Source organism: Gopherus evgoodei, chromosome 13 (assembly GCF_007399415.2).
Source record: "Gopherus evgoodei ecotype Sinaloan lineage chromosome 13, rGopEvg1_v1.p, whole genome shotgun sequence".
Taxonomy (NCBI): domain Eukaryota; kingdom Metazoa; phylum Chordata; order Testudines; family Testudinidae; genus Gopherus; species Gopherus evgoodei.
Genome location: NC_044334.1, coordinates 3,015,552 through 3,042,156, shown reverse-complemented (window position 1 = coordinate 3,042,156; position 26,605 = coordinate 3,015,552). Strand labels below are relative to the sequence as shown.

Here is a 26,605-nt window from a genome sequence, read left to right as displayed (position 1 = left end):
TATAGATCTTGCTTTGCTCTCCTAAATAGAGTGCTTGTAATATTTTTGAGAGATAATATCTTAGTGGCTTTATATGCTCAAATTTTCAAGTGCTACAGTTTAACAAATAGAAATTTGAAGTACATATTCCAAGGTAAAATTTTCTTTCCAGCATAAAGTTGGATTTTTGATGATTACTGATTTGTTTTTATGTGGGGAAGTGCACTAGGGTTGGGGATGGTGTGGCGAAGTCAACACAGCTGAACCCAAGGCCAAAATCACAAAGCAATACCGGTCGAATGGTCCAGATTCTCTACAAGACAAAATGAAGTGGTTCAAATAGTCTGAGAAAAGGGCAGTATTAGGCACAAATACTTGATGTAATCAGTGCAGCATAAACTGGGGTAATTGAGGAAATCTGCCCAGGCCCAGGCTATTCACTCAGAAAATGCAAACATTGGAGACTGTCTAATTTTTCTGAAGAACTTGGTCCCCAAAGACTGCAGTGATGAGTGTGGGATAAGAGCTTGAACCAAATAGAATTTAACGTAACAGTAAAGTTTATGCAAGAGACAGTGGGAACTTCAACCCATTTTTCAGTAGTCTGCTAACTAAATTATGTCCTAAATTCTAGATCATTTTTTCCCAAGATAGAAAATAAACTATATCTAGCTTGTTAACTGTAGAGAAGGTTTGGGCTTTGTCTGCCAATAGTTCAGGCACACTTAAGCCATTGAATCAAGATAAGATTTGTGCTGTGAAATAATATGTTTTCTCCATTAGCATGTATAAGAAATTAATTGGAGCATTTTAAAATTATATGAAAAGAAATATGTCAAATATTGTACGTTTGAAAAATATGCATATTGGGCAACTAACTAAAGTTGTTTAATGTCATCTGTACTTAAAAGAAATAACAAATTTTTGCAACAGGTTTTCAAGCCCAGCATCAACCAATGAAATTAAACGAGAGAAGCCTACTGAATTGAATAGTGATGTTCCTAGTGAAACACAAGAAAATCAAAAGGTAAGAAAGTGGCACTAACAGACTTGGTCTTCCAAGCAGAATTGTATTTATAGTTTATATAGCACTATGCTGTGTCACATATGGCTATAGAACGCAACGAGTTAGAAACTGCCATTGTGAGTATTCAAAATAGCATAATCTTAATAGGCTTACCTTGGTAATTCCGTCTTTAGGCCACCCTTGTAATATACAGAAATCATGTACATGTTTGGTTAATATGTTTATGTGCAAAACTATAGACAATGACAATAGCCTTACACATATTAACTTCTTATGAAACTTCTGAAGTATCCTATATTAATTCAAGCTTTTATAATATATCATTATATTAAACATGTTTTGCATTTTCTACCAACTCCTCCTGTAACATTTAATTCTAGTGGTCTATGACAACACAGTGCTACATAAAGAATCTGTGGTGTCTTATTCTGGCCTCTTTTAAAAATTGATGAATATATACAATAACTTAGTTTCTAAGCATACTACTTAAGTTGTGCAAAATATAACTTTTTTGCTTAAAACTATAAAAACATTGTGTATATGAAGATTTAATATTGTTATTTTAGGCATCTTTTTCCTGAGTCCCTTGATGTTTGGGCATGGATCTTTTTTCTTCTTCTCTTATTTGGTCCTGGTTACAGCACAGTACTACTTTAAAGAAAAACACCAGTTTGATATAAGAGTCTAATGAGTTAATTTTGAAGAGGAGTAATTGAACAATGAACAAAAAATCCAAACTTTACTTTTCTATAACTTTTTTGGTTAATGGGAAGCTACTCTCTTCACAAGTTGACCTAAAGTAGGACTGAATAAATTTGCTTTGTCAATTAGAAAACTCAGGAAATCAGAAAGTTTAAAAGATTTATAAATAAGTTCCTCAGTATTAATTTTTTATTGAACTAAAAGTCATTGAACTAAAACTTTTTTTAAAAGGTTAACTGAAAATTTGAGAACTAATTATTTTCAATGCTTTCATAGGGCAGAAAGGCTTATTCTATTTATCATCGTGTACTTCCACAGTGAAAATTACTAAAATATTGCCTTTATTGCAATGATAACAGATACAATCACTGAATGTAGATACTGGAAGTGTCAGAGCTCCCTAAAATTGTTTTGAAAATATACATGTGCATCCCCAAATCTGTTTAACTAACTTAGTTTTTCTTTAACACTATTCCTCTTCTAACAGTGGCTCAAGTTGTGAAATGTGCTCAGAATTGCTTGCCTCCCGCAGCCAGTAGTAGCTGTTCTTCATTATTTCCTCAAACTGCAATTCCTGATTATTTTGTATTTTATTCATAGCCATTAGTAAAGTGCTCTTTGCCATAGTATCTGTCTCTCTCAAACAAGAATGAATTAATCCTTGCCACACCTTGGTGAGAGAATTATTATTTCCCTTTTTAAAAAGAAAAATTAAGGCACAGAAAGGTTGTGTGATTTGACCATGGTTACACAGGAAGTCAGTGGCAGACTTGAGGATGGAAGCCAGATCTCCTGAGTCCTATCTCGGTTGCTGAGGTAGACCATCTTTCTTTCTCCTTATTTCTTTCTACTAGCAAGTTCTGACTATCATTCATGAGCCTTCCATCCCTTACTGGTCTATACCCAAGATTCCTGAGGTCTCTTGCATGGCAGTATGGAGTACTAATCATTTATTCATTTAGCTGGCCAGTAATACTATTTCTTTTGGGAAAAGCTGGCTTTTACGATATATGGTATAAATATTTATATTCTACTGTATCTTGTGTGGCAGTGCCTTTTCTGGAGTATAACTTGACTTCAAGTAATCACTACAGATTAAAATTACCATGAAAGTCTGAATCCAGGAATTCTTCATGCGTTTAATTTTAATTTGTTATATTAAAAACAATTAAATGGTAAAAGAGTCTGATGTAAAGAAGGCTTATCCTGGGGTTTGCAAGTTTACCTTACACCAATATTTGAATCTGTTTGTTAGTTTGCTTAGGGAATTGTGTGTGTGTGTGTGTGTACTAGATACATAAATACATACTAGGTAGTACGATGTTGCAGTTCATCTATTTTTTTTTTAATCAACTTCTAACTTTTGAATTTTTTTGTTTAAGAGTAAGGAGATGAAGCCTCCTCCTGGAACAGATTGTACTGAGACCTGTGCTATTGGGAATCAGTGGAAACCACAACAGACTGTAAAAACAGCAGAGAAAGTTGGTCATATCGAAAGAAAAGGAAGCTTTCTGAGAGACAGGCAAAATTTCTCTTTGCTGGGTGAAAACTCTGTGTCAGCCACAAATAACTTTGAAAAAAAATTAAAATCCACCACTCCTGCAGAAAAGACACATTTAAAAACTGTCCGAGCCACCATGTTTGACCACAATGTCCAGAGGCATAATGTTGCTGCTGGTCACCCTGTAGTTGATCCTACTCGAAAGCTGACTAATGAATTTGAAGGCAAATATGATGTTGTGACTTTACTAGGCCATAATAGAAGATCTGGGATGGAAAAAGAATTACAAGAGAAAACTAGTTCAAAGAGAGAGGATCACAGTCAGTCTGATGTATCAGGATATGTAGCGGATGCAGAAAAACGTGGAAAAACAATTTATCTAAATGACGACAAGAAAATTGCTCATGCAGTTCCAGTGGAAAAATATTCTTCATGTGCGAAATGTGAAAAACCCACTCCTAAGCATGTAGAGGACTCTCTAATTTACCAACGAATAGAGCCAAGATATGAAATCCTTCAGACTTTTGGTAAAAGAGCACTTAGTGAAGCTATTACAGTAATTCCTGAAGATAAGGCTGTGACACTCAGAACTAGAAAATCTTCTGTGAAAGAGAAGAGAAAACCTGATGGGAACGTCTTACATGCTGATGAGCTGTGTGGGCTAGATAATAAAACTGACCCATTGAAAGAAGGTAGTTTTATTTCAGAAACTAAAGACATGTTGGAAACTTCTACCAAAAAGTTTACTTTTAAGGAACCTAAAGATACCTTCAACAGCAAATGTACTTTCCATGAACAGATAACCGAGTACAATAAAAATCAGAGCCAACTGGTATTTATAACTGAGAAATCATCTTATGCTACAAACAAGAGTAAGGATTTGGGGACAGCAAATGAAAAAATTGCACAACTGCATCCTGAAATGCAAAAAGAAAAGAATGAAATCTCTTGCACAGATAAAACAGAGAGCTCTAACATGACCAAATACTTTTCTGAGAGAGCTGGTATAAAACCAGTTAGGATAGATGGCTATGAATCCAGAGCTGACTTGGGCCAAGATGTTATTTCAGCCAGTGCCAATAAACATGGGAGTCAGATTTCAGTGCTTGGATATAGCCAATTGTATAAACCCTCCATGGACCAGCATCCTAGCACAGAAGTAATAACTGCTGATAAAGAGAAATCCAGAGTTTTGGGATTAAGGAAATATCCAGACTCAAACTGTGTAAGAAAAGATTTAGGCTTAGATGTTGCAGCCCATGAAAATGAGAGAGACAAACTCAGATTAGTAGAACCAGAAGACAAAGTCAGAAGAACCAGTAGTAGTGTTTCTGACCTTAAAATTTCAGAAAGATGGCGAAGGAAGACCTTGCCTCAGGACTCTAGCAAGCTAGAAGAAGTTGGCCCACTAACTCTAGAAAGTATTAAAAGGCTGAGTAGAATAGATTCATTGCAATTTGATGAAGGTGCAATAAAGAAAAAAAGTAAAAGAAGCAAAGATGGGATAGAATCAAAGGAGGTGAACCAAACAGTTTCAGTCAGTCCTGATGATTATTTGAAGAAGCAAGTTTCTCCTTTTGAACCAAAGGCAACCTATTTTGCAGTTACGTATCAAATTCCTGGTAAAAAAGAAAAAAGCTCTGTAAGTACTGTTAATGCAAATGAAAATAACCAAATTACTACAGTAGTTGAAAGTGCACCAGTTAATCTGAACTCTTGTTCTTCCAGAAGGTCCAAGCCTACATCCCAGCAATCCTATAAAAATGTACCGAGTACACATTGTAAAGATAAGTCCCTAGAGGAATGTGTTAACAAGCATTGGGCTAAAGAGGAAGAACAAGGTATTCTAAGTTTAAAAAAAGTATATCCAGTGCTTGGAGAGGATGATAATAGGAGGTCTTGTGAGAGAGGGCTGGATCATGCTAAAGAGAAAATTATAGATGTTGATTCTTTCCTCTTAAAACAGGGCCTGAAAAATACTATTCAAACTGATCTTAAAGGTAGTGGAGGAAAAGTCTCCTCATACCATGAGGCAAAATCCATGCAACACTTCAGGCATTCACACAACAACAGTGAACTATTTACACAAAAGAAGTTTGGGGAAGACAGTCACGATGCGTTCAGAGTAAAGACTGAAGATAGGTATAGATCTAGAGTTCTTGATATTGATGCTCTTATGGCAGAATATAGAGACGACTGCATAAAGGCCAGTGACATTCAAGAAAAAAAGGATGACCAGTTCTCTGAAGATCAGAGTATGTTTTATTGGGAGAAGTCAAAGTACAAAAAGAATGTGGCTGATAAAATTCCACACAGCTATAACTGGAAAGATTGGAAGAACTTGGATCAATCTGCTAGTATCACTAAACAAGGTATCTGTGCAGAAGAACACCGCAGGCCTGAGAATTTAACTCTACATGAAAACAGCAAAGAGAAACTGGAGTCCTGTAGCCAAGAATGGAATAAGCAAAAGTCCAAAGACAGAAAATTCAGTCCTCCCCATTGGGGAAAGCCTAGTTCACTTTCAGATAAACTTATAAATTCACCCGCTGACTCTGTTGGTACCAGAAAAATGACATTTATTATTGATGAGGATCAAGAGAACAATTTAACATCTAGGCTCCAAAGTGCAAAGTACACAAATAACAAGGTACAGCCTGCATATCCTATTAGTGTGGACCAAAAACTGGAAGTCAGTTTAACTTCTAATTTCTCCGCTGATAGTGGTGATAGTGGCGATGGCTTATTACAGAAGAAATTGTTCACAAAACAGCAGTTCACAGAGATGTCTGTGGATGATGACTGGCACAAAAATATAATGAGGATCTCTGTAAATAAGAACGAAGAGAATGTAAACAAAAACTCACATGAGAGTGACTTTTCCAATATGAAGAGCAAAGCTGAGTGGAATGACTATATATCTGATTTTGGAAATGCACTATCAGATTTAAAACGATCATACTCAGAAAAGAGCCGTCCTGCTAAAGCAAGAGGCAGTATGTCTCTGATGCAGGAAGCAAAGGAAAGAAGGGACCAGCACCAATTCAGGCAAAGCTTCCCTTTGGAAAATGAAGAAAACAGACTGAAAAAGAGGAGTGCATATCAACAAGAATCTTTCGCCCATGAAAATAAAAAGGTATTTACAAGGCAGTATTTGTTAGAGCACCTCTCATACCTGTGAAAGTGGTGAAGATATTTTGTCATGATTGCTTTCAATCTTGCTGCTTAGAGCCAGATGCTTAGCTGGTGTAAATCAGCTTTGCTCTGTAGATATTGGTACCGGTGTAAGTGTATGCCAGGTGAGGATTTGGCTTTTTGATTCTTCTTTCTTTCTCTTTAATTTCAAAAATCATAGTATTACTCCTTACAGGGAATATCTCCTTTAAGAGCCAATACTGTAGTAGATATGTAGTATTCTTTAAAAGTGGCAAATTACTTACTAACAATTTTAAACTACAGCTTTCTTTTGATGTAGAAGTATTGTTTACAAAATGAATTCTTAATGCTGTAGGCACTATTTGTTAAATCTTTATAGTCACAGCTTTATAAGTCAATAAATATAATGTGTTTTGAATCGGCATCTCAACTGGGCTGGGGTTTTTGCTTCAGTGAAGGGGAAAACTTTTTGTATAGATGAGTTGGTACTTTCCCTCCCATAGTCTCCTTTCCAGCTACTGCTTTTGTGGTCTATTCTCTAAGTGCTGGCAGAGGGAAACCTACTAAGGGTTCTCCTAACAAAAAGGAATTGATGTGCATCACATGCCCAGGCAGGAGTGCTGGAACTGGGTGTGCTGGGAGTACAGCAGCACCCGCTGGCTTGAAGTGGTTTTCATGATATACGGGGTTTACAGTTTTGTTCAATGGCTTTCAGCATCCCCACTATACAAATTGTTCCAATGTCACTGTGCCCATGGAAATGTTGCATAAATAAAGTTTTTCTGCTTCAGTTAGCCTGCCTTGTTTTGTCTGCTTTGTGAACCAACTTTGAGCTTTTATGCAGTTCTCATATTTGAAGTAAACAAACATTTTAAGTGGTATTTTTATGTACTCTTTTGAAACAGGACTCTGAAAAAGAATGGACCAAGCAGCATTCTGACAGATCAGGTGGGAAAGACTTGACTGTAGTTCCTATCCAGAGAAGAAGCCATATCTTTTATAAAGACCGAAGAGCACATAACTGGATGGTAGGCTATTGTTTCTTTGCATATTCCATTCATCATCAGTTGTCTTTTTTTTTGTGACATTGAAATACCAGCTACTCAATGTATCAGGACTTCACAGCAGTAGGAGCAAATACACTTGTAACTTCCAGTGCAAAATTTTACATCAGGGTAATGTTGTTTTTCCCATGGGGTATCTTACTGCTTTCACGTTTGTGTTAAATCATGCAATGTATGTAAAGTGCATAATTAAGTCCTTTCTAGATTTTAAAGGAGGGACACTTGGCAACTTTTACACCAATTTCTCATAAAACCTTGGATTATTTAAAAGTAAATGGATTTTTAAATTTTTTTCACCAGTTACTCTTTGTCCCTGTTTGCCTTTTACTTCTCAGCATGGACAATGAAAATCAGTTAAGTAACTTTCACTTTTGTTTGTAGCCCATTGTAATTTCACATTTTCAGTGATACAATATTGGTTTTTAAGCACCACAGTGATGTTTTTGTTCAAAACTTTTGTTGAAATTTTAAAAACAAAAGTTGTGGAAACATTTCTGTTCTTAGGTTTTTGAAACCTGTTTTTACAAAATTAATTTTTGGATCATGTTGAAGTTGAGTGTCCATTTAAAATAAAACGTTTGCATATAATGCTATGAATTTAAAATTATTGTAAAGTACATATAATGTAACGTAAAGTATCCGTGTTCATTTGTCAACCAACTCAAGAGCATGTTTTTAAGGACTACAGTGATGGGAGGAGTTTGAAGTAAGAAAGAAAATGAAAAATTAGAATACAGCAAGAAGAAAGTGCACAATGTAAAAATCCAGATAACTGCTAAATTTCTATTTCCATTGCTTCATAAATTATTGTTTTTACCAGTAAGTGACTCCTGCATTATTTTTAACATCATACAACAACTAACCCTCTAAACAGCAATGACTTATTTATTTATTTATTTATTTATTTATTTATTTATTTATTTATTTATTTATTTATAACAAACATGCTTCTTCCAGAAGTTTGACACTTGACTATCTTTTTAAATTATAACTGGCTAAAAAAAGTTGAGATGTTCTGCCTAAGGACATAACTGTGCAGTGTTTTGTTTGGCAAATGAACAGTGTGGGTTCCCATGTGCTCAGATACATCTTGCACCTATCTGCCTTTCTTGAATCATTTTCTGCAACCCTGTTGTGGGGACTTATCTACCTGCAGAACTAAGTAAAATGCCAGCTGACATGCAAAAATTAGAAATTCTGTCTTGCTAAGGTGATGAAAATAGTTTTTAATTTTGAAATTCCTCTACGTCTACTTACTCTGAACTTTGCTTTTTAATCATACCAGATGTTTAGAATTGTCCTTCATAGTTTCTTATTGTATATTAAGAATATGTTCTTTTATGTCTTTCCCTCCCTGATTCTTGATAAATTTAATTTAAAATGTCATGGAAGTTAAAAATACCCATGTTTAATAACTGGAACAAAAACAGATTGCTTTTTAAAATGAGACACTCTTTTGAAATCTGGATTAAGAAAATTAGAAATGATGTACATATGGGTACATGGTACTCAGATTCTCCATGTGGCTAGTATTTGATGTTCTCATTATTCCTGTTAAGCTTCCCAGTGTACACAAGGCCACCCACTGCCTCTTAGTACAACAAATGCAGGATCCATCAAGAAGACTGTAAATCTATCTGATTTCACCATTTTTAGGGAGCTTAACCCTCTAACTATTCTTGGTCTCTGTTATATTCTGCAAAATCATCATGCAGCCCTTAATCGTTTTTTGTATGCAGTGCTGAAACCTTTTTTTATAAAATTTAAGATCTGTTCAGTTTTTCCTTTGACTTTGGAAGTCCCTTCAGCTTCTAGCTTAGTTTCTACCTGATCAAATTGGAATTCCAGGTTATTTACATATGGGTGAAATTCACCCCATGCAGGTGGCCAGCTCAAGGCCGATATACTGTTCAAATCCTATTTAAGGCAATACCAGGATCTGAGAACTTCTGCAATAGGCTATAACCTCTGGCTGGGGTACTGAAGTAGGTGGGTAAGATTCTGTGGCCCGCAGTGTGCAGGAAGTCAAACTAGGTAACCATAATGGTCCCTTCTGGCCTTAAAGTCTGTGAGTCCAAGTTTTCTGTAGGCCTTGTGCTGGCCCTTTGCAGAGAGTTGAGTTTCATCCATATGATACCAGATTATAAAATTTTAAGCATAGGGTTGCAGTTGTGCTGGGGACGTTACCAAAATGTCAGTTTCAGAGAACAGTTCCTGAAAAAAATTGGTGTGTCCTTGTCCCATTGCTCAATCAATTTTGTGTGTTTCTCCTAATGAAAATGATTGTTCTTACATGTTTTTGCTTGACATCTTTGTTAATCTTTGTCTTAATTAAGCTGATTCACCTTTTTCCTTGTTTTTAATGTGGTATTCTTGTAATAAGATCTGTTTTAAGGGTGAAATTCTTTCTTGTCCCCCCACCAAGCCAAAGTAAACAAGCTGTTTGTCAAGATCTAAGTGCAAGTTTTGGGGGTGAATCTCCTCCTCATCTCTCCAGCTCCCAGCACCACTACTTTAGGGGCAGGCCACAGGCTAAAGCCCTTCTCTGTGCACATGATGTTGAAGGTGATCAACTACTGAATTCAGATAACAGTGGATCCAGCATCCTTCCTTTGCTCGTAAATTCAGTGCTGCTTTCTGTAGCCTACGTGCAGCTGGCACAGAAGCAACTACTGTGGCATGTAGGAGTAGCAGAGACTTGTGTTGGGATTGTTCAAGTATCTGATATCTTCTGAAATTTCTGGCTTTATGTCAGTCTCTCCGGGAGTGAGGTTTTTTACTATTCGGCTCCACCCAGAGAAGTGGTTTTAAGATCACTTTGCAGCATTACATTCTTGCCAAGTGAGCAAAAGTAGCCTTTTGATACCAAGATTGCTCTTTAAATTAAGATTATAAAAGGTATAATAAAATGTAATTACTTAGTTTATGAACTGTGATCTTGTCTACATTTCTCTTTAATGAAAAGTTGCTCATTGCAATTAAAGAGGGGAAATTTCTTGGTTAGACACATTTTGCAATTTCAGATGTCCTGGATTTTCTGTTAATAAAAATCTTAGATTTTCAAACAGTTTACTTTTCTTGAACCACATGCTATTTCTTTTTCTTCTAAGAATGTGCCTTTGCTCTGAGAAATGACTCAGTAAACATGGTATAATGAGTTCATGTTTGTTCTCAATTCCATATTAAATGTGATTAGTTCACAAACTGATTTCTAATCACCAGCCCTGCAAACTCAACATGTGATCTGAAAATGAAGCAGAGTTATTCCCTACTTGTGCTTAATTGCCTATTAGTAAAGGTTGTGCAGGCCAAATTCCACCCTAAGTGACACCTGCAAAATCCCAATGTCCTCAGTAGGCTTGCACAAGTGTAACCAATCAGAACTTAGTAAAGAATTCTGATACACAACAAGCAAAAGTCTACACAGTCTCTTATCTGTCTTGGGTCTTCAGGGCTAACAGAGTACAAACTGATTTTGGTTTTGAAGTAAGGTATAACTCAACTCTCCAGAAGCTGATCTGTTGAGTAGAGGTTCTTTTTACATTTCAGAGTAGAACTCTGCTTTAAATAATCGTATTCAGAGAATTGTAAGGACAGACCACCACCACTTCTAAAATAAGGTCTGAAAATGTTTAGTTTAATTTTTTTTTTTTGCATAAATCATCTAGACTACTAGTTGTGTCAGGAGTCACAACTGACTAAAGAATGTTTCTCCATAGTCTTACAGGGCCAAATTGTAAGTTCCTCTCTCAAGTAACCTCCCATTTAAATCAGTAGGAGTTTGTATGCTGGGCTGGTAAGGACTTCTGGGGGCCAAATCCCCAGAATATATGTTATCTGGAAATAGCATCTTAGGGTATGTTTACACTGCAGTTAGACACCTTTGGGGGGCTCACGTTAAGAGGCTGTTTAACTGTGGTGTAGATGTTCGGGCTTAGGCTGAAGCCCAGGCTCTGGGACTCTGTGAGGTGGGAGGGTCCCAGAGCTCTGGCTGAAGACTGAGCCCGAATATCTACACCACAATTAAACAGTTCTTAAACTTGAACGGGCTGGCACAGGTCAGCTGTGGGTTTTTAATTGCAGTGTAGGTATACCCATAAGGATCCTGATTACATTGTGAGGAAGGAGAAAGGTACACTTGTTCACATCCATCAGAATGGTACTTTACTTATTCGAGTATCGGGGTGGCCGCGTAAGTCTGTATCCACAGAAACAAGAAGGAGTCCAGTGACACCTTAAAGACTAACAGATTTATTTGGGCATAAGCTTTCATGGGTAAAAAACCCACTTCTTCAGATGCATCCTGTCTGTGTTGTAAAAGGCAAGCATCACTATGAACACATTGCTGGTTTGAGATACTGAATTACTTATTCAATGCAATGTGTTCGTAGTGATGCTTGCCTTTTACAACACAAACTCAAAAGCCCTTGGAATCTTTTCCCCATAAATTTCAGATGTTCCACTATAGTCTGATAAGAAAGGATTGGAAAAGTTTATAAATAACAGAGAACCCCTTGCTTGCTTTTTAAAAAAAGATAATTGAATACAACACTGGAGCTTGAAAAATAGTCTTAATTATTGAACTTGTATAGTGTCCCCTTACTGTGAAAACATTTTGCTGAGTAACTGCAAATGATGTATTGAAAAATATAAATAGCTTTTAATTCATTAAGGCAATAGACACGTGCCTTTTTGAGAAAAAGAAAGTCTGTCTCATGACCCTCTCTTTTATAATCGCATGTTTGCGTACCTACACTTTGAGGTAAAGATGTGAGGAGATCCAGGCTTTCAAAGTTATACCAAAGTTATACTTACATAGGTAAAACATGAACAAAAGCTGCTATCATTTGATATTGTGAACCATACCTGTCATCGGAAGATTAGAGCCCAGTATTCATTGGTCCTGTTTGTATAATGCCCCCCCATGTGGTGACTAAATGCATCACATCCATTCTAAGATCCTAGTTTCTTTGTGTAATTACTGGCAATGCAATGCATAGCTATGGATCACAGGGAGCTGTTTGACTTTTTTTGACCACTGAGGCAACTAAAAATCATTATCTGGATTCTTTCATGTTGTATTTTTAGTGAAGAGAAAAAGCCAAACTAAATTACTTCTAATTATGTCTTTGAAAAGGAACTTTTTAATATGAACTCCAGAAAACTAGAAAATCAAGTCTTAAATATTACAATGTGAGTCTCAAACTGAACTTTATAGAATGGGCAAGGAAGCGTCTTCAGTAATTGCTTTAGGCACTGCTTTTGAGAAGGGGGTTGAGAAGATGGTAGCTGGTATCTTAAAATGATGAGAGGTGTGGAAGGGATGGTTAGGAGGAAAGATTGCTAGGATTTTGGAAATATATATATTTAAACAAAAGCATAGGGCAAATTTTGGGCCTGCTAACCTTGGTAGCATCCTAATAGCCTTACCATTTAAACTCTTAAAACATTGGTTTTTCGGCGTAATTGGGTGAAATATAATGGTCTGTGTCAGACTAGATGGTGTACTGGTCTCTTTTAGCATTAACATTTATGAATACATTGTACATGGTTTTCACGACATTCTGCTACTGCTGCTTGAACTTGAGGAGCTTTCACTTATCTATACTAATTCGACTTCTGGACCCTCCTGAAATGAGAATCTGCAAAGGTTTTTTGTTGTACGTTAGTTTTGAACTGCAATGAATAACACAATCTCTCCAGGGTTTGTGTGTGAACCTTTTTCATCATGTCACCTCAGGCTCAAGTGCTGAGCAAATAGGTCTGCTAACTTTGTTGATAGTAACTTCTTTCTTGTTTTACTTAGCATTTCCATGTGTCTTTTCTCTCTGTGTTTTTTCAGATACTTCTCAAAACATTATTCAAGCTATAATTTTAATCTAAATCAGCTCTAGCTTCTACATTTATGGTTAGAAAGCTGTGGAATTTTTATTTGTTGATATATACATATAATGGAAAATTATTTTGTTAAAGATATTGCTGGTTACTTTTGTCTTAATTGTTTTTTTGAGTTTTTACTAGAATATATTGCTCAAATAAAGGGTGACTCTGAAGCAAAGTAATCTAATTTATGGTTCCTCTTCTCATTTGTAGTGTAAGAGGAGTAGTTTGTCTGTATTTAGAGTTTAATTTCAGCTTTGCATGTAACATAATCATTGGCAAAACAGTTAGTTGTAATCAGTGTAACTTTTGTATCTGCCTACAAATTAAGGGAAGTGATTCATGCAGGAAATTATTACTATTTAAAAAAGATTTTGTTTGTTAGAACTTCCATACTATTAAAAATAGGGAATTACAACAATGGTCCGAGTTCTACTGTTTTAATATGGAGGTGGATATTACCACATCTGAGGTAGAAGCCATACTTGAACAGCTTAATGGGACAAAATCAGAGGGCCCAGACAATCTTCATCCGAAAATATTAAAGGAACTGGCGCATGAAATTGCAAGCCCGTTAGTGAGAATTTTTAATGAATTGGTAAACTCAGGGGTTGTACCGTACGACTGGAGAATTGCTAACGTAGTTCCTATCTTTAAAAAAGGGAGAAAGAGTGATCCGAGTAACTATAGGCCTGTTAGTTTGACATCTGTAGTATGTAAGGTCTTGGAAAAAATTTTGAAGGAGAAAGTAGTTAAGGACATTGAGGTCAATGGTAATTGGGACAAATTACAACATGGTTTTACTAAAGGTAGATCGTGCCAAACCAACCTGATCTCCTTCTTTGAGAAGGTGACAGATTATTTAGACAAAGGAAATGCGGTAGACCTAATTTACCTCGATTTCAGTAAGGCATTTGACACGGTTCCATATGCGGAATTATTAGTCAAATTGGAGAAGATGGGGATCAATATGAAAATTGAAAGGTGGATAAGGAACTGGTTAAAGGGGAGACTACAACGGGTCGTACTGAAGGGTGAACTGTCAGGTTGGAAGGAGGTTACTAGTGGAGTTCCTCAAGGATCGGTTTTGGGACCAATCTTATTTAACCTTTTTATTACTGACCTTGGCACAAAAAGTGGGAATGTGCTAGTAAAGTTTGCGGATGACACGAAGCTGGGGAGTATTGCTAACACGGAGAAGGACCGGGATATCATACAGGAAGATCTGGATGACCTTGTAAACTGGAGTAATAGTAATAGGATGAAATTTAATAGTGAAAAGTGCAAGGTCATGCACTTAGGGATTAATAATAAGAATTTTAGATATACATTGGGGATGTATCAGTTGGAAGCAACAGAGGAGGAGAAGGACCTTGGGGTATTGGTAGATCACAGGATGACTATGAGCCGCCAATGTGATATAGCCGTTAAAAAAGCTAATGCGGTTTTAGGATGCATCAAGCGAGGTATTTCCAGCAAAGATAAGGAGGTGTTAGTACCGTTATATAAGGCGCTGGTGAGACCCCACCTGAAATACTGTGTGCTGTTCTGGTGTCCCATGTTTAAGAAGGATGAATTCAAACTAGAACAGGTTCAGAGAAGGGCTACTAGGACGATCCGAGGAATGGAAAACCTGTCATATGAAAGGAGACTCAAAGAGCTTGGCTTGTTTAGTCTCGCCAAAAGAAGGCTGAGGGGGGACATGCTTGCTCTTTATAAATATATCAGAGGGATTAATATTAGGGAGGGAGAGGAATTATTTAAGCTTAGTACCAATGTAGATACAAGAACAAATGAGTATAAACTGGACACTAGGAAGTTTAGACTTGAAATTAGACAAAGGTTTCTAACCATTAGAGGAGTGAAGTTCTGGAACAGCTTTCCAAGGGCAGTAGTGGGGGAAAAAGACATATCTGGCTTTAAGATTAAGCTTGATAAGTTTATGGAAGGGATGGTATGATGGGATAGCCTAATTTTGGCATTTGATCTTTGATTATCAGCAGATAAGTATGCCCAGTGGTCGGTGATGGGCTGTTGGATGGGATGGGATCTGAGTTACTGCAGAGAATTCTTTTCTGAGTGCTGGCTGGTGAGTCTTGCCCACATGCTCAGGGTTTAGCTGATCGTCATATTTGGGGTCGGGAAGGAATTTTCCTCCGGGGCAGATTGGCAGAGGCCCTGGAGGTTTTTCACCTTCCTCTGCAGCGTGGGGCCTGGGTTGCTTGCTGGTAGATTCTCTGCAGCTTGAGGTCTTCAAACCAATTTTGAGGATTTCAATAACTCAGTCCTGGGTTAGGGGTTGTTATAAAAGTGGATGGGTAGGGTTCTGTGGCCTGCCTTGTGCAGGAGATCAGACTAGATGCTCATATTGGTTCCTTCTGACCTATGAGTCTATGATTCCGGTCAGTTCATGACTTTTTTAAACTAGCTGACCCATCCCTACCTATATATTATAGTCTCAAGTAAGTGATTTCTTTAATCATTTTACTTTGGACATCAGTTTTATTGGCAAGGGACTGTAAAACCAACTATCAATTAGATAATAAAAATATAACAAGAATTCAAAGAATGACTACATATGGCCAGCCTTATTACCACTCTAGACTCCACCCAGAGCCTGCTTCTGTTTTTACAAGCACACTGAATCTAGTAGAGTTTTGGGGAATGTACTTGGGGAAGAGGGTATACATTTTGGAAATGGAATAGATGCCCTCATAGTTCAAGTTGTCATGGATATTCCTTCCAGTTCTAGTCCTAGCCACTAAAGTTCTCTCCTGTGTCCCCACTAGGGGAGTCATTTCTCCCTCCCCTTATTGTACCAGGTGTTTAACTTCAGATCTCTAGTCTCTCTTAACTGCCATTTTTCTCTCTCAGAGTGCTTGGGACCAAATGCATTTTGGATGCAGCAAGCGCAACACCTTGGGCTAAAAGAGCAGTTTGCATCAGTCTTGCAAAATCAGAAAAATTTACCAGCTCTGCCACAAAAATGTCTTTGTTTGTTCTTATGATGGTAATGAAAAAACTGGTGATATTTTACTAACCCATCCAAAAATCAAAGTGTCTGAAGCAAATAAGTGAGTAGACATTTGCCAGGCTGTCTAATACCACTCTGTGATCTCTCAACTCCACCTAGGGTGACCAGACAGGGGGTGGGAGGTAATAGGAGCCTATATAAGAAAAAGACCCAAAAATCAGAACTGTCCCTATAAAATCAGGACATCTGGCCACCCTAACTCCACCTCTCTGGATAATGAAGGAGCTTCAGTAACTCCGTTTGAAGAGGGCTTTGAAGGAAGTGTAAAGCGGAGCTGGGGGAATCCCTTCTCATGTAGGCTCCTGTCGGTTGGTTCCTCTCCCTACTTTAAAAAAGGGCATAAGACAGATATGTAGAAAATTTGTTGGGAATTAATTGCTCCTGCTCTATCTGTTCTCTGACTTCTCAGTTAAGTGGGGAGAAATGTGCTTACCTTTTACTCTTGCATTTCTAGGACTAGTGACTGAAAATGCTGATTAATAACTTCTAGGATCCAATCTTTTTTTTCCCTTTTTTGGTAGCTTTGGTTTACTGATGCTGGCAGTGATCCAGCAGTATGTAAAAGGATACATTGTGGAATCTGAGTGCCAATTTTCTCACTCAAAGGCGCATTTTTTAATATTAAAACCATGGTCTTCTCTTACCTGCATCTCATACAGCACAGGGAAAAGAAGGTCAGTTAGCAATCCAAACCACTACTGTGGCATTAATAGCATTGTATAACCTGAGCCTCTTAAACAGCATACTTTTAGTTTTTTCCCTTCAAAATAAAGTTTTTATTCTTGTGAGGAGCAATCCAAACTACTATTACTAATTCTAGGCTAAGGCTTGTGCTGTGAGTTAAATATATCAGAAAGTTCGAGCAGTTAGATGCTAATAACAAATGGTGAGTCATCTGACTTCAGTAGCTCAGCTGCTGCTTTAAAGTAGATACTACGCTTGTTAAAGGCACAGTGCTCCGTACCGTACTTTATATCCTGTTAAGCAGACCTTGTAAATTATTCAGGTTGCCTTTAATGTGTTTGGTCTGCTTTTAAGTTCTATTAGAGGAAGGGAAGCCTCACTCTCAGAGAAAACAGAAACCAACAAAGATGGTGTTGCAGTAACTATGTGATTTGAAAGAATGGAGTACTATTACTGTCCAAGTTCGTTAAAGTCGCTTCGGTATCTGTGGGTGAGTGGATTCTTTAGTTTGAACGTTTGGTGCTTAGTTTGACATTTTAATTTAATTTCCAAAAACTTCCCCTACAAATACTAAACTGTAGAGAACAGTTACTTTCCAGTCTGTCTGAAAAGTAACATTTCATGTTCTGGGAGACATCTCTGTTTATTTTATTTGAAAATGTGGTTTCTTAATTGGAAATTAAAGGATAAAATAAGACATTATATGCACTTCTAATGATTCTGCAAATGCTTTAATAACTGGATTTTACCTCTTGTTTATGTCTAATATTGAAATTATCAATGAACATAGTTTTGCTAATTGAATATTCATAAACATTCCTCTCTGCTTACTTAAAAGCTGTCTCTAAACTCCTTAAAAATATTGCTTTCAAAAACATTTTTTAGCTGCCAAGCATGGCCACTGCCCAATATTTAAACATTATGGTATGGCCGGTGCTGCTGGGTGTAGAATTGCACTTGACCATTGTATTTTAACAGGTTTCTTCCCTGTGAAGTCATTAAAGCCTAAATTCACTTTCTTGCTCTCATTAAACACCTATTCAATAAAATTTTAATAGGCTGTTTTTACTGTGGTATTCTACTTGCCCTAAATGGCTGCTTTTGCTCTTTGATTCTAACTGTTAATTGTTTTACCCTTTTACAAGTTTGAAAGTGTTTTGAATAAAAGGAGTTAATTATTGAGATAAGCCTGTTACTCAATTTCAAAGAAATGCAAATTCTAACATAACATTGAGGCTTTTTTTTAACTTATTCCAATATATTATCAAACAGACTGGTATGTTTAATCAAAGTTAGTCCCTGAAAGAATCACCTTTTTCATTTGTTTTTATAGATTAGTATACGTGGCACTGTCTTCATTAACCTAATGATGTTTTCAGCTGTAGGATCTAAATATGTTAATAAAGATGCTGATCTGTTAAACCGCTGAATGTTTGTTGCTTATTGAGTTAAACTTTGTTTAGAAATAGGCAGCAGAAAATTTGCTTCCCTCATTTAAGGTGTAATTCAGCAATCCCTTTTATATATGCCGAGTAGTAGTTGCCCACATGAGTAGCTGAGTGGGGACTACCTTTTGTAAGAAAGTGCTTTGCAACTCAATAAGGAAGTAAGGATGGCAAAAATGGACCTTTTCTGTGCGAAGCATTAATTGCAAGCTTGTTTCTGATAGGCATTGCTACACAATACAGCATTCAGACCTTCAAATATTTCTTTGGTTGAGTTGTTCAGTTGTATAATTATAGATTCTTAAAAATCAAACATTCTTTAAATTGCATGCTTAAAAAAGTTGGACGACTATAATAGGCTTTTGGAAGTAGGTGGATATCATGTATAGTTATCATTTCTGGCAAGCTAATAGATTTGTATGAATGGCTTTGCTTTGCAAATGTGTGGTGCGTGTCTCAAAATAGGGAAATAAATCTGATTTTTGGATAATCCAAATTATCCAATAATATGCTTTCATAATATGTAACCTTAGTTTGCAGTAAACCAGACCTCCATTGTATTTTCAGGATATGTCTGTGTTACCATAGATATCATGCATTATTTGTTATATATATTTTGATAGTTTATTACATTATACTCTATTAAGAACAGATATTTGATTTTTTTAAGCAAGTTTAATGTAATGTGTTTTAAGCTGATGTTTTATCAGAAAGGTCTTCCTCCTATGTAGTTTTACACACATTAATCATACAACTCTCTACACCTAGAGATGTTTTTGATTATTACTAAACATCTAATGCAGATCATGATAATTTCTCACAGTTCTTCTGCTGATGTTACAGGTGAAGGCTACTAAAGAAATAATGTGTCAGTTCTCTTTGTATATAATCAAGAGTAACTGAAGATGTCTGAATTAGTTGTCAAGCTTTTTATAGAGTTATTTAATCCATTTTAGGGAACTGATATAACTTATTCATAAGGTGACCTACTTTAAGAAGTCATAACTTTTTTATTTTTGTAATCCTTGTATAATCACATTTTTTAAAAGGTACAATCTAAGAGTTACTTGCAGTTTCTCCCAGTGCATGTGTGTATTTGGTGTAATTACTTCTGGTTAGTGGTAGAATCATCATAAATGAGTGTTCTAGGGAAGTAACAATCGTGAAATTCAGTGGGTCTAATCACTGCCTTCCTTCCCTTTTGCCATCTAACAGGAAGTTTAATTTTTAGTTATTGTTTTGGTGATGTGTGGGAAAGCTGTCAGGAATGCATTTTACATTTTTCCTGAATGTAGCGATGTCCAGGGTCACTTGGAGTACTTGGAGGAATGATTGGTGGGCCAGCCATCAAGGAATTGTTTCCAAATATACTCATGAATGTAGTAAGGTTGACAAATCTAGGTTCCTGAGAAACATAGCTGATGTGGGAGGTGGTGATCCAAAAGAGAAACATTCTCTTAAGTAAAGTAAAACCTGCTTAAGAGACCACCTCTGGAGACCACCTGTCATGAGTGACTATTTTCAGAGGCCATGGAATACCACTGCTCTCTGGTATGCACACCTTTGAAGAGAAGACCACCTCTGACAAGTGACTATTTTTCTAACTCCCATGAGTGTTTGCTCTTGGCAGGTTTCACTATACCTTAGTCCAAATCCATGTAGAGTGTTGGAGATTAAAACATGAAGTTGAGTTGGCACTCAACATGGGGCCAGTGTAGTGATTCGAGCATGTGCTCTTGACCTGTATAACTTAGGCATCGTCTATACTACAAACTTATGTTGGTATAACTACGTCACTCGGGGAGTGGATTTTCCATATTTAAACTATCTTGTTTAAACTATCCATCTTGATAAACAAAATGAATTCTATAATACTTGGGGGGGGGGGCGGGAGAGATGAAGTATAACCAAGAGTGTGTTCTGACCACCGGACCTTACAGTAATTTTCTTTTTTAAACCTTTATGTTAAGGTCTCTTCTTCAGATAGTCCCAAAGGGAGAGTCAGCTGGCTAAGGTGCATGCTTACACTGCATGTTACAATGACAGCATCTTGATACGTTAAAGAAATAAAGCTACCCAAGAGTCATTGTTCTAAAACCATAATATAGAAAAGTGCAACCCTTGTAAAATGCCATCTCTAATAGCTACGGCGACAGAGATTGCAGGTATTACTACTACTGGTATGTGTTATAAGACTAACTAAGCTGCTTTTTCATTATAGGAGGTCCACCTACATCCCTACATGTCTGTTCTCCACGCTGCTGATCTACATGTATCTGTCTCTCTCCTACCTGTCTTTTCTCTCATGTCACCCTGTCTCTTCACTTGATTTGGAAACCATTTTATCCATGCTTTAAGAAAATATCAGCTCAGCTCTATGGCAAATTCATGACCTAGCAACAGCCGTGGTATACGTATCCATAATGAGCCTCCCAAAGCATGCAATTGATCCCTTCCCCCACTAAATTTGAAGAGAAGGCTTCTCATTCCTGTAGGGATGTCTTTTTTTGTGTACATATTTACTGGCCCGACTTTGTACATGTTCCGATATTTAGATCACACTTCAAAATTAAGGTGTTCATTTGGGCTGCCTGCTGAATTTGTGGATCATTCTCCCTGTATTTGTAGCTGGTACAGTATAGAGCATATTGCCTCTGCTTAAACCTAACCTGGAATTCTCCTACAAGAGAGACAGTGTCTCTCCCTATACACAGCTGCTACCCTTGTGAGCAGAAGTCTTCCTCTGGACCTTTTTTGGTACATAAGAGAGTTGTTGGCTGAGTGTTGTCTGAGAGCCTCTTGACTTTGGAATTCACTCTCTTGTCCCTGTCCCCAACTTGTCCAGAATAGTATGAATTTGTTGACCTTCTGGGCACACTGCCTACCACATCTCTTTAAAAACCTGGGTTTTGGGAGGGGGGCAGCATTGTAAGAATTTTAAGGGTGGGGGAGATTTTATTCTTCATTTTTTTCTTGCTGGCTTATGGTTTCCTGTGTGTGCGGTTTTATTATTGTTAGCTGTACTTTTGATGGCAGGGTGACTGAAGAGATAGGAGACTCACGTTTAAGTCTAATATAAAATTATCAATATCCATATAGCAAGGAAGTATCACTGGCATTAGTAAGACAGTAGTGCCAACAGAGGTAAGCTTTCCCTCACCTAAATATGATTAAATGAAGCACTGTCATGCAGACTCAATTTTAGGAGCTGTTTAATGGCACCTGACTTTAATTTGTGTAAAATCCCTCTTCCAGCACTTAACTAGTGATTTAAAGGTGATGTGGAAGGAAGCGGAATCTTTGGAAGACATCCGAGTCATTGCTAAAAATAAAAATAGATTTTTCTGTAGAATTTAATTATTAAGCAAAACCATTTTCTGATTAGTACACAAGAGAGCGCTGTTACACTACAATAACTAATGTCATTGCTGGCAGGGTTCCACTCCTTGGAGAATTTTAATTGGAGAATTTGCATAAGTAAAAATGGAGGATCAAGCCTTTTTGCTATAATTGGGAACAATATTAAGTATAATTTCCTGTACACTTTTTGTATAAGATACAGCAAATGTGAGAGTTTTGTGTAACTCAGTGACAATTTTTACATTGAATAAGATAAATGTAAACTAGAGATGAGGAGAAAGTGTGTGTGTCTTTGTTTCTTTTTCTTTTTTCAATGTTCTAGGATTGGAAAACAAAACAAATTAAGAGCACACTTCTTATCCTGAAACAAATTTAAAAAAATGAATTATTTAACCTGATTTCAATATCTGTGTAACTTGATTTCCTCAGCTAAGACTTTGATCTAAACTTGTTTTGACTCTTTTTCTGCTTTCCCAGGCTGCTGTCTGTGCCATTAATGCTGGGAGACGGCCAAGTTCCCACTATTGTTTCTATTCTCTCAGCAAATTTGTGACTTGTTAATACAGCCAGTACATGTTTACTGTATGAAAGGAAATGGCATTTTAGAGAGCTACTTGAGTGTGGTGAAAGTAGTTCTTTGTATTAGACTCTCCTCAAAATATGACAAAAGTTCATAACGTAATGCAAAGTAGCCCTGAAAATGTAACTTCAGCCAGATCCTGGAGCCTTGAGTGAAGTTTGCAGAAGCAGGCTGGTTTATAAATAAATGAGACTGCACTTTTCACAAGACATGACAGATGTTAATAAATGTAAGATATATTCCTGTAGCTTGCTTATATAAAATTACAATTCATAATAGGTAACCAAGTACTAAACAAATTTTGTAAATACAGAATAGACATTAATGCAGCTGCATCTGAAGTAGCACATAGTATCTATTTCGTACTGCTTAACACGACTGCCTTAGAGTTGAGGAAAGGAAATAAAACGTATCCAACTGAAAATACTGGAAGAATTTCAGTAAGCAGAATAGCCTTCTAAACTGATACTGGGCCTAGACATCAGAGCAAACTATGTACTTATCCTAAAAGACACAAACTTAGTCATTTTTGAAAATGTTATCAATCTACCCCAGCCGGACGTTTTTTTCCATATGAGTCTTTCTTTAAAACATTTGTAATTATAAAACTTTCCCCAGCAATGGTGAGCATTTCGTGGGCAGAGGCTGTACATGTGTATGAGAGAGTGATACCAAATTCTTCAGCCAGATGGCGATAAAAAGTCCCACTTCTCATCTTGATATCAAGGAAGGTTTAATGCTTCTTAAATAATGCAGTTTAAAAGTGTTTTTGTTTTTTTTTTTGGCTGACTGGTTTTCAGTAATTATGTCCAAACCATCACATAACATAGCTTGTTCCAATAAAATGTACAAGATTATCTTTATCCTTCACTGCTTGAGGTTAAGCCATGATTGTGTCATAGAAATAAACACGAATTGTCAATCTTCCTTGAGGAAAGGGTAGGCTGTTTTCCAATACATTTACTATATGCACTCTGGTGCGGGTTTGCAATATGATAAACAACCAGTAGTTAAAGCTGGGCAATAAATTGTTTGAAATTTCCCTTTGAATCTGTAATTCTGTTGCTCCATGGAAAACAATTATTTGAAATAGATGGGAGGATTATGCAGGTTTCATGAGTTGTACTGGCTTTTTTTATCCGTTATTCAAGCTATAACTCTATCTGTCCAAAGGCCTGTTTAATACTTTGATGTATACCTGTGTAGGCCAGGTCCTGGCCTCAACAACATCTGCTTATCTTTCTACAGTAAGGAATCCCTTGGCATAGGGGAATTTCCAGTTGTTGTAGGGTGGACCCAGTGACTTCCAAACCACCTGCTCGCTACTTGTATTGACTGTTTATGTGGTAAAATCAGCAGTTATTTGTTTAACAGTGCATACTAACACAACAAAACACTTCAGGGCAGGAAGTGATAACCTAGATAAATCAAAACGACATGATGGAATTGTAGGGAAGCAGAGTGTAATAGTCCAAACTGGAATTTTCCCTGGATGCCAGATTTAACATCCCTTCAATTGCAAAAAAAAAAAAAAAATTGTCAAGGGATTTTTAATGACTGTTACTACATGGGCCTGAATTAGCAATAATACTTGACTCATATCAATCAACTTGAGATGATGCTACTATACTTTGAATTCCTGTCCTTCTTTAGCTTATTGAGATGGTTTGACCTTGAGCCTCTCTGTATAGCAAATCATTTTAGTAGTTTCTCCTTTTGTCTTTGTAGTTTTAAACAGAAGTAATTTATACTGCTGTTTTGTCTTTTCATTCATCATTAGCCTTTCTTGAGATGGAGGAGGAAGAGGATTGTTAATCTTAGTTCCACGTTCTGCCCTCCAAAAAACCTGCTCAGCCCCTGTTGTAATCGAGAATACTTTCGTGTAGCCAAGGGCAGAATTTGGCCTTCAGCATTCCTTTGTATAGGTTCCTTATGCAAATAGTTCTTTCAATGCCTGTAAATCTTGTATTGTATTTCTTGATGACGTGTGTTGATGATCTCAACCTGTGAGTTTTTTATAATTTCCAGCGTAGTCTCTTTATGCTGAATCAAGATGCATTAATGCAGTGTGCATTTTCTGAATAATACAAAAGGAAGACCTTGAAAATGTTCAGATCTGATTGTTTTTTCTCTTTGCAGCTTCCGACTCACTATTGTGAGGAGAGATTGGATTTACCAAAGCAAAGTACTAATATAAAAAACTCCTACCTACACAAACAGCAATAAAAACACTTGCAGATCTCTGAAACAACGTATTTCAAAATGTGAATCTAATGCTGGAGCTCTTAAATAGAAACTTTTCTGAAATTGTCCTCTGTTGCATTTACAGATCTGACATTTAAAGGAAATAAGGCCCAAAGTATCTGCTCACTAGTCTTTCTTTTGGTAATTTGCAGTGGATGCCATGCAATGATCTCACCAAGCAGGGCAATAATAAAACGGAAGTGGAACTCCTTCTGTGAAATTAGGATAACTCTAACTTAATAGAAATCTGAAAGCAAATGCAAACCCTGCTCTTCCACAGACTCCCTATATGAGTTTGGGCAAGTCACTTAGTATCTCTGTGCCTCGGTTCCCATCTGGGGATAATACCACTTTCCAAACTTGCAGGATTTTGTGACAATAAATAAATAAATTGCAAGGAGCTCAGATACTATGGTGATGGAGGCTTTTATTTTGTCTTAATTGAAATATTGTCATTTCCTTCAGATAACAAATTCACTTGACATCAGCTGTCCATATATATGCAATTTCCCTTGTTCTCCCTTTTTGATATTTGGATTTTCTCTTTTCCTTTTTCTCTCCTTTATAATAAACAGTAATAAGTCACCCAGACCAGATGGGATTCACCTAAGGGTTCTGAAGGAACTCAAATGTGAAATTGCTGGACTACTAACTGTAGTCTGTAACCTGTCATGTAAATCAGCTTCTGCACCAAATGACTAGAGGATAGCTAATGTGATGCCAATTTTTAAAAAGGGCTCCAGAGGGGACCCTGGCAATTACATTACGGGAGGCCTGACTTCAGTACTGGGCAAACTGGTTGAAACTATAGTAAAGAACAAAATTGTCAGACACATAGATTAACATAATTTGTTGGGAAATAGTCAACATGGTTTTTGTAAAGGGAAATCGTGCCTTGCCAATCTACTAGAATTCTTTGAGGGGGTCAACAAGCATGTGGACAAGAGGAATCCAGTGAATATAGTGTATTTAGATTTTCAGAAAGCCTTTGACAAGGTCCTTCACTAGAGGCTCTTAAGCAAAGTAAGCTGTCATGGGATAAGAAGGAAAGTTCTCTCATGGATTGGTAACTGGTTAAAAGATCAGAAACAAAGGGTAGGAATAAATGGTCAGTTTTCAGAATGGAGAGAGGTAAATAGTGGTGTCCCCCAGGGGCATGTATTGGGCCTAGTCCTATTTAACATATTAATAAATGATCTGGAAAAAGGGGTAATCAGTGAGGTGGCAAAATGTGCAGATGATACAAAACTGCTCATGATAGGTAAGTTCCAGGCAGACTGCGAAGATCTACAAAAGGATCTCTTAAAACTGGGTGACTGGGCAACAAAATGGCAGATGAAATTCAATGTTGATAAATGCAAAGTTAATGCACATTGGAAAACATAATCCCAACTATACATATAAAATGATGGAGTCTAAATTAGCTGTTACCACTCAAGAAAGAGATCTTGGAGTCATTGTGAATAGTTCTCTGAAAACATCCACTCAAATTTGCAGCGGCAGTCAAAAAACCGAACAGAATGTTAGGAGTCATTAAGAAAGGGATAGATAATAAGACAGAAAATATCATATTGCCTCTGTATAAATCCATGGTACGACCACATCTTGAATACTGTGTGCAGATGTGGTTGCCCCATCTCAAAAAAGATATATTGGACTTGGAAAAGGTTCCGAAACGGGCAACAAAAATTATTAGGGATATGAAATGGCTTTCATGTGAAGAGAGATTAATAAGATTGGACTTTTCAGCGTGGAAAAGAGACAACTAAGGGAGGATATGATAGAGGTCTATAAAATCATGACTGATGTGAAGAAAGTAAATAAGGAAGTGTATTTACTCCTTCACATAACACAAGAACGAGGGGTCACCAAATGAAATTAATAGGCAGCAGGTTGAAAACAAAGTTTTTTTTCCCACACAATTCACAGTCAACCTGTGGAACTCCTTG

The 26,605-nt window shown here is 36.9% G+C and overlaps 1 protein-coding gene across 1 annotated transcript in view; it reads left to right on the top strand.

Annotated features, from left to right (window-relative positions):
- KIAA1671 (KIAA1671 ortholog) overlaps window positions 1–26,605 on the top strand; it is a 149,749-nt gene that overhangs the window by 33,713 nt on the left and 89,431 nt on the right. Inside the window, exons 4-6 of the mRNA XM_030583015.1 lie at window positions 913–1,006; window positions 3,091–6,345; window positions 7,271–7,393. Of these exons, the coding sequence (XP_030438875.1) occupies window positions 913–1,006; window positions 3,091–6,345; window positions 7,271–7,393 (3,472 nt within the window). The remainder of the gene's footprint in view (window positions 1–912; window positions 1,007–3,090; window positions 6,346–7,270; window positions 7,394–26,605) is intronic.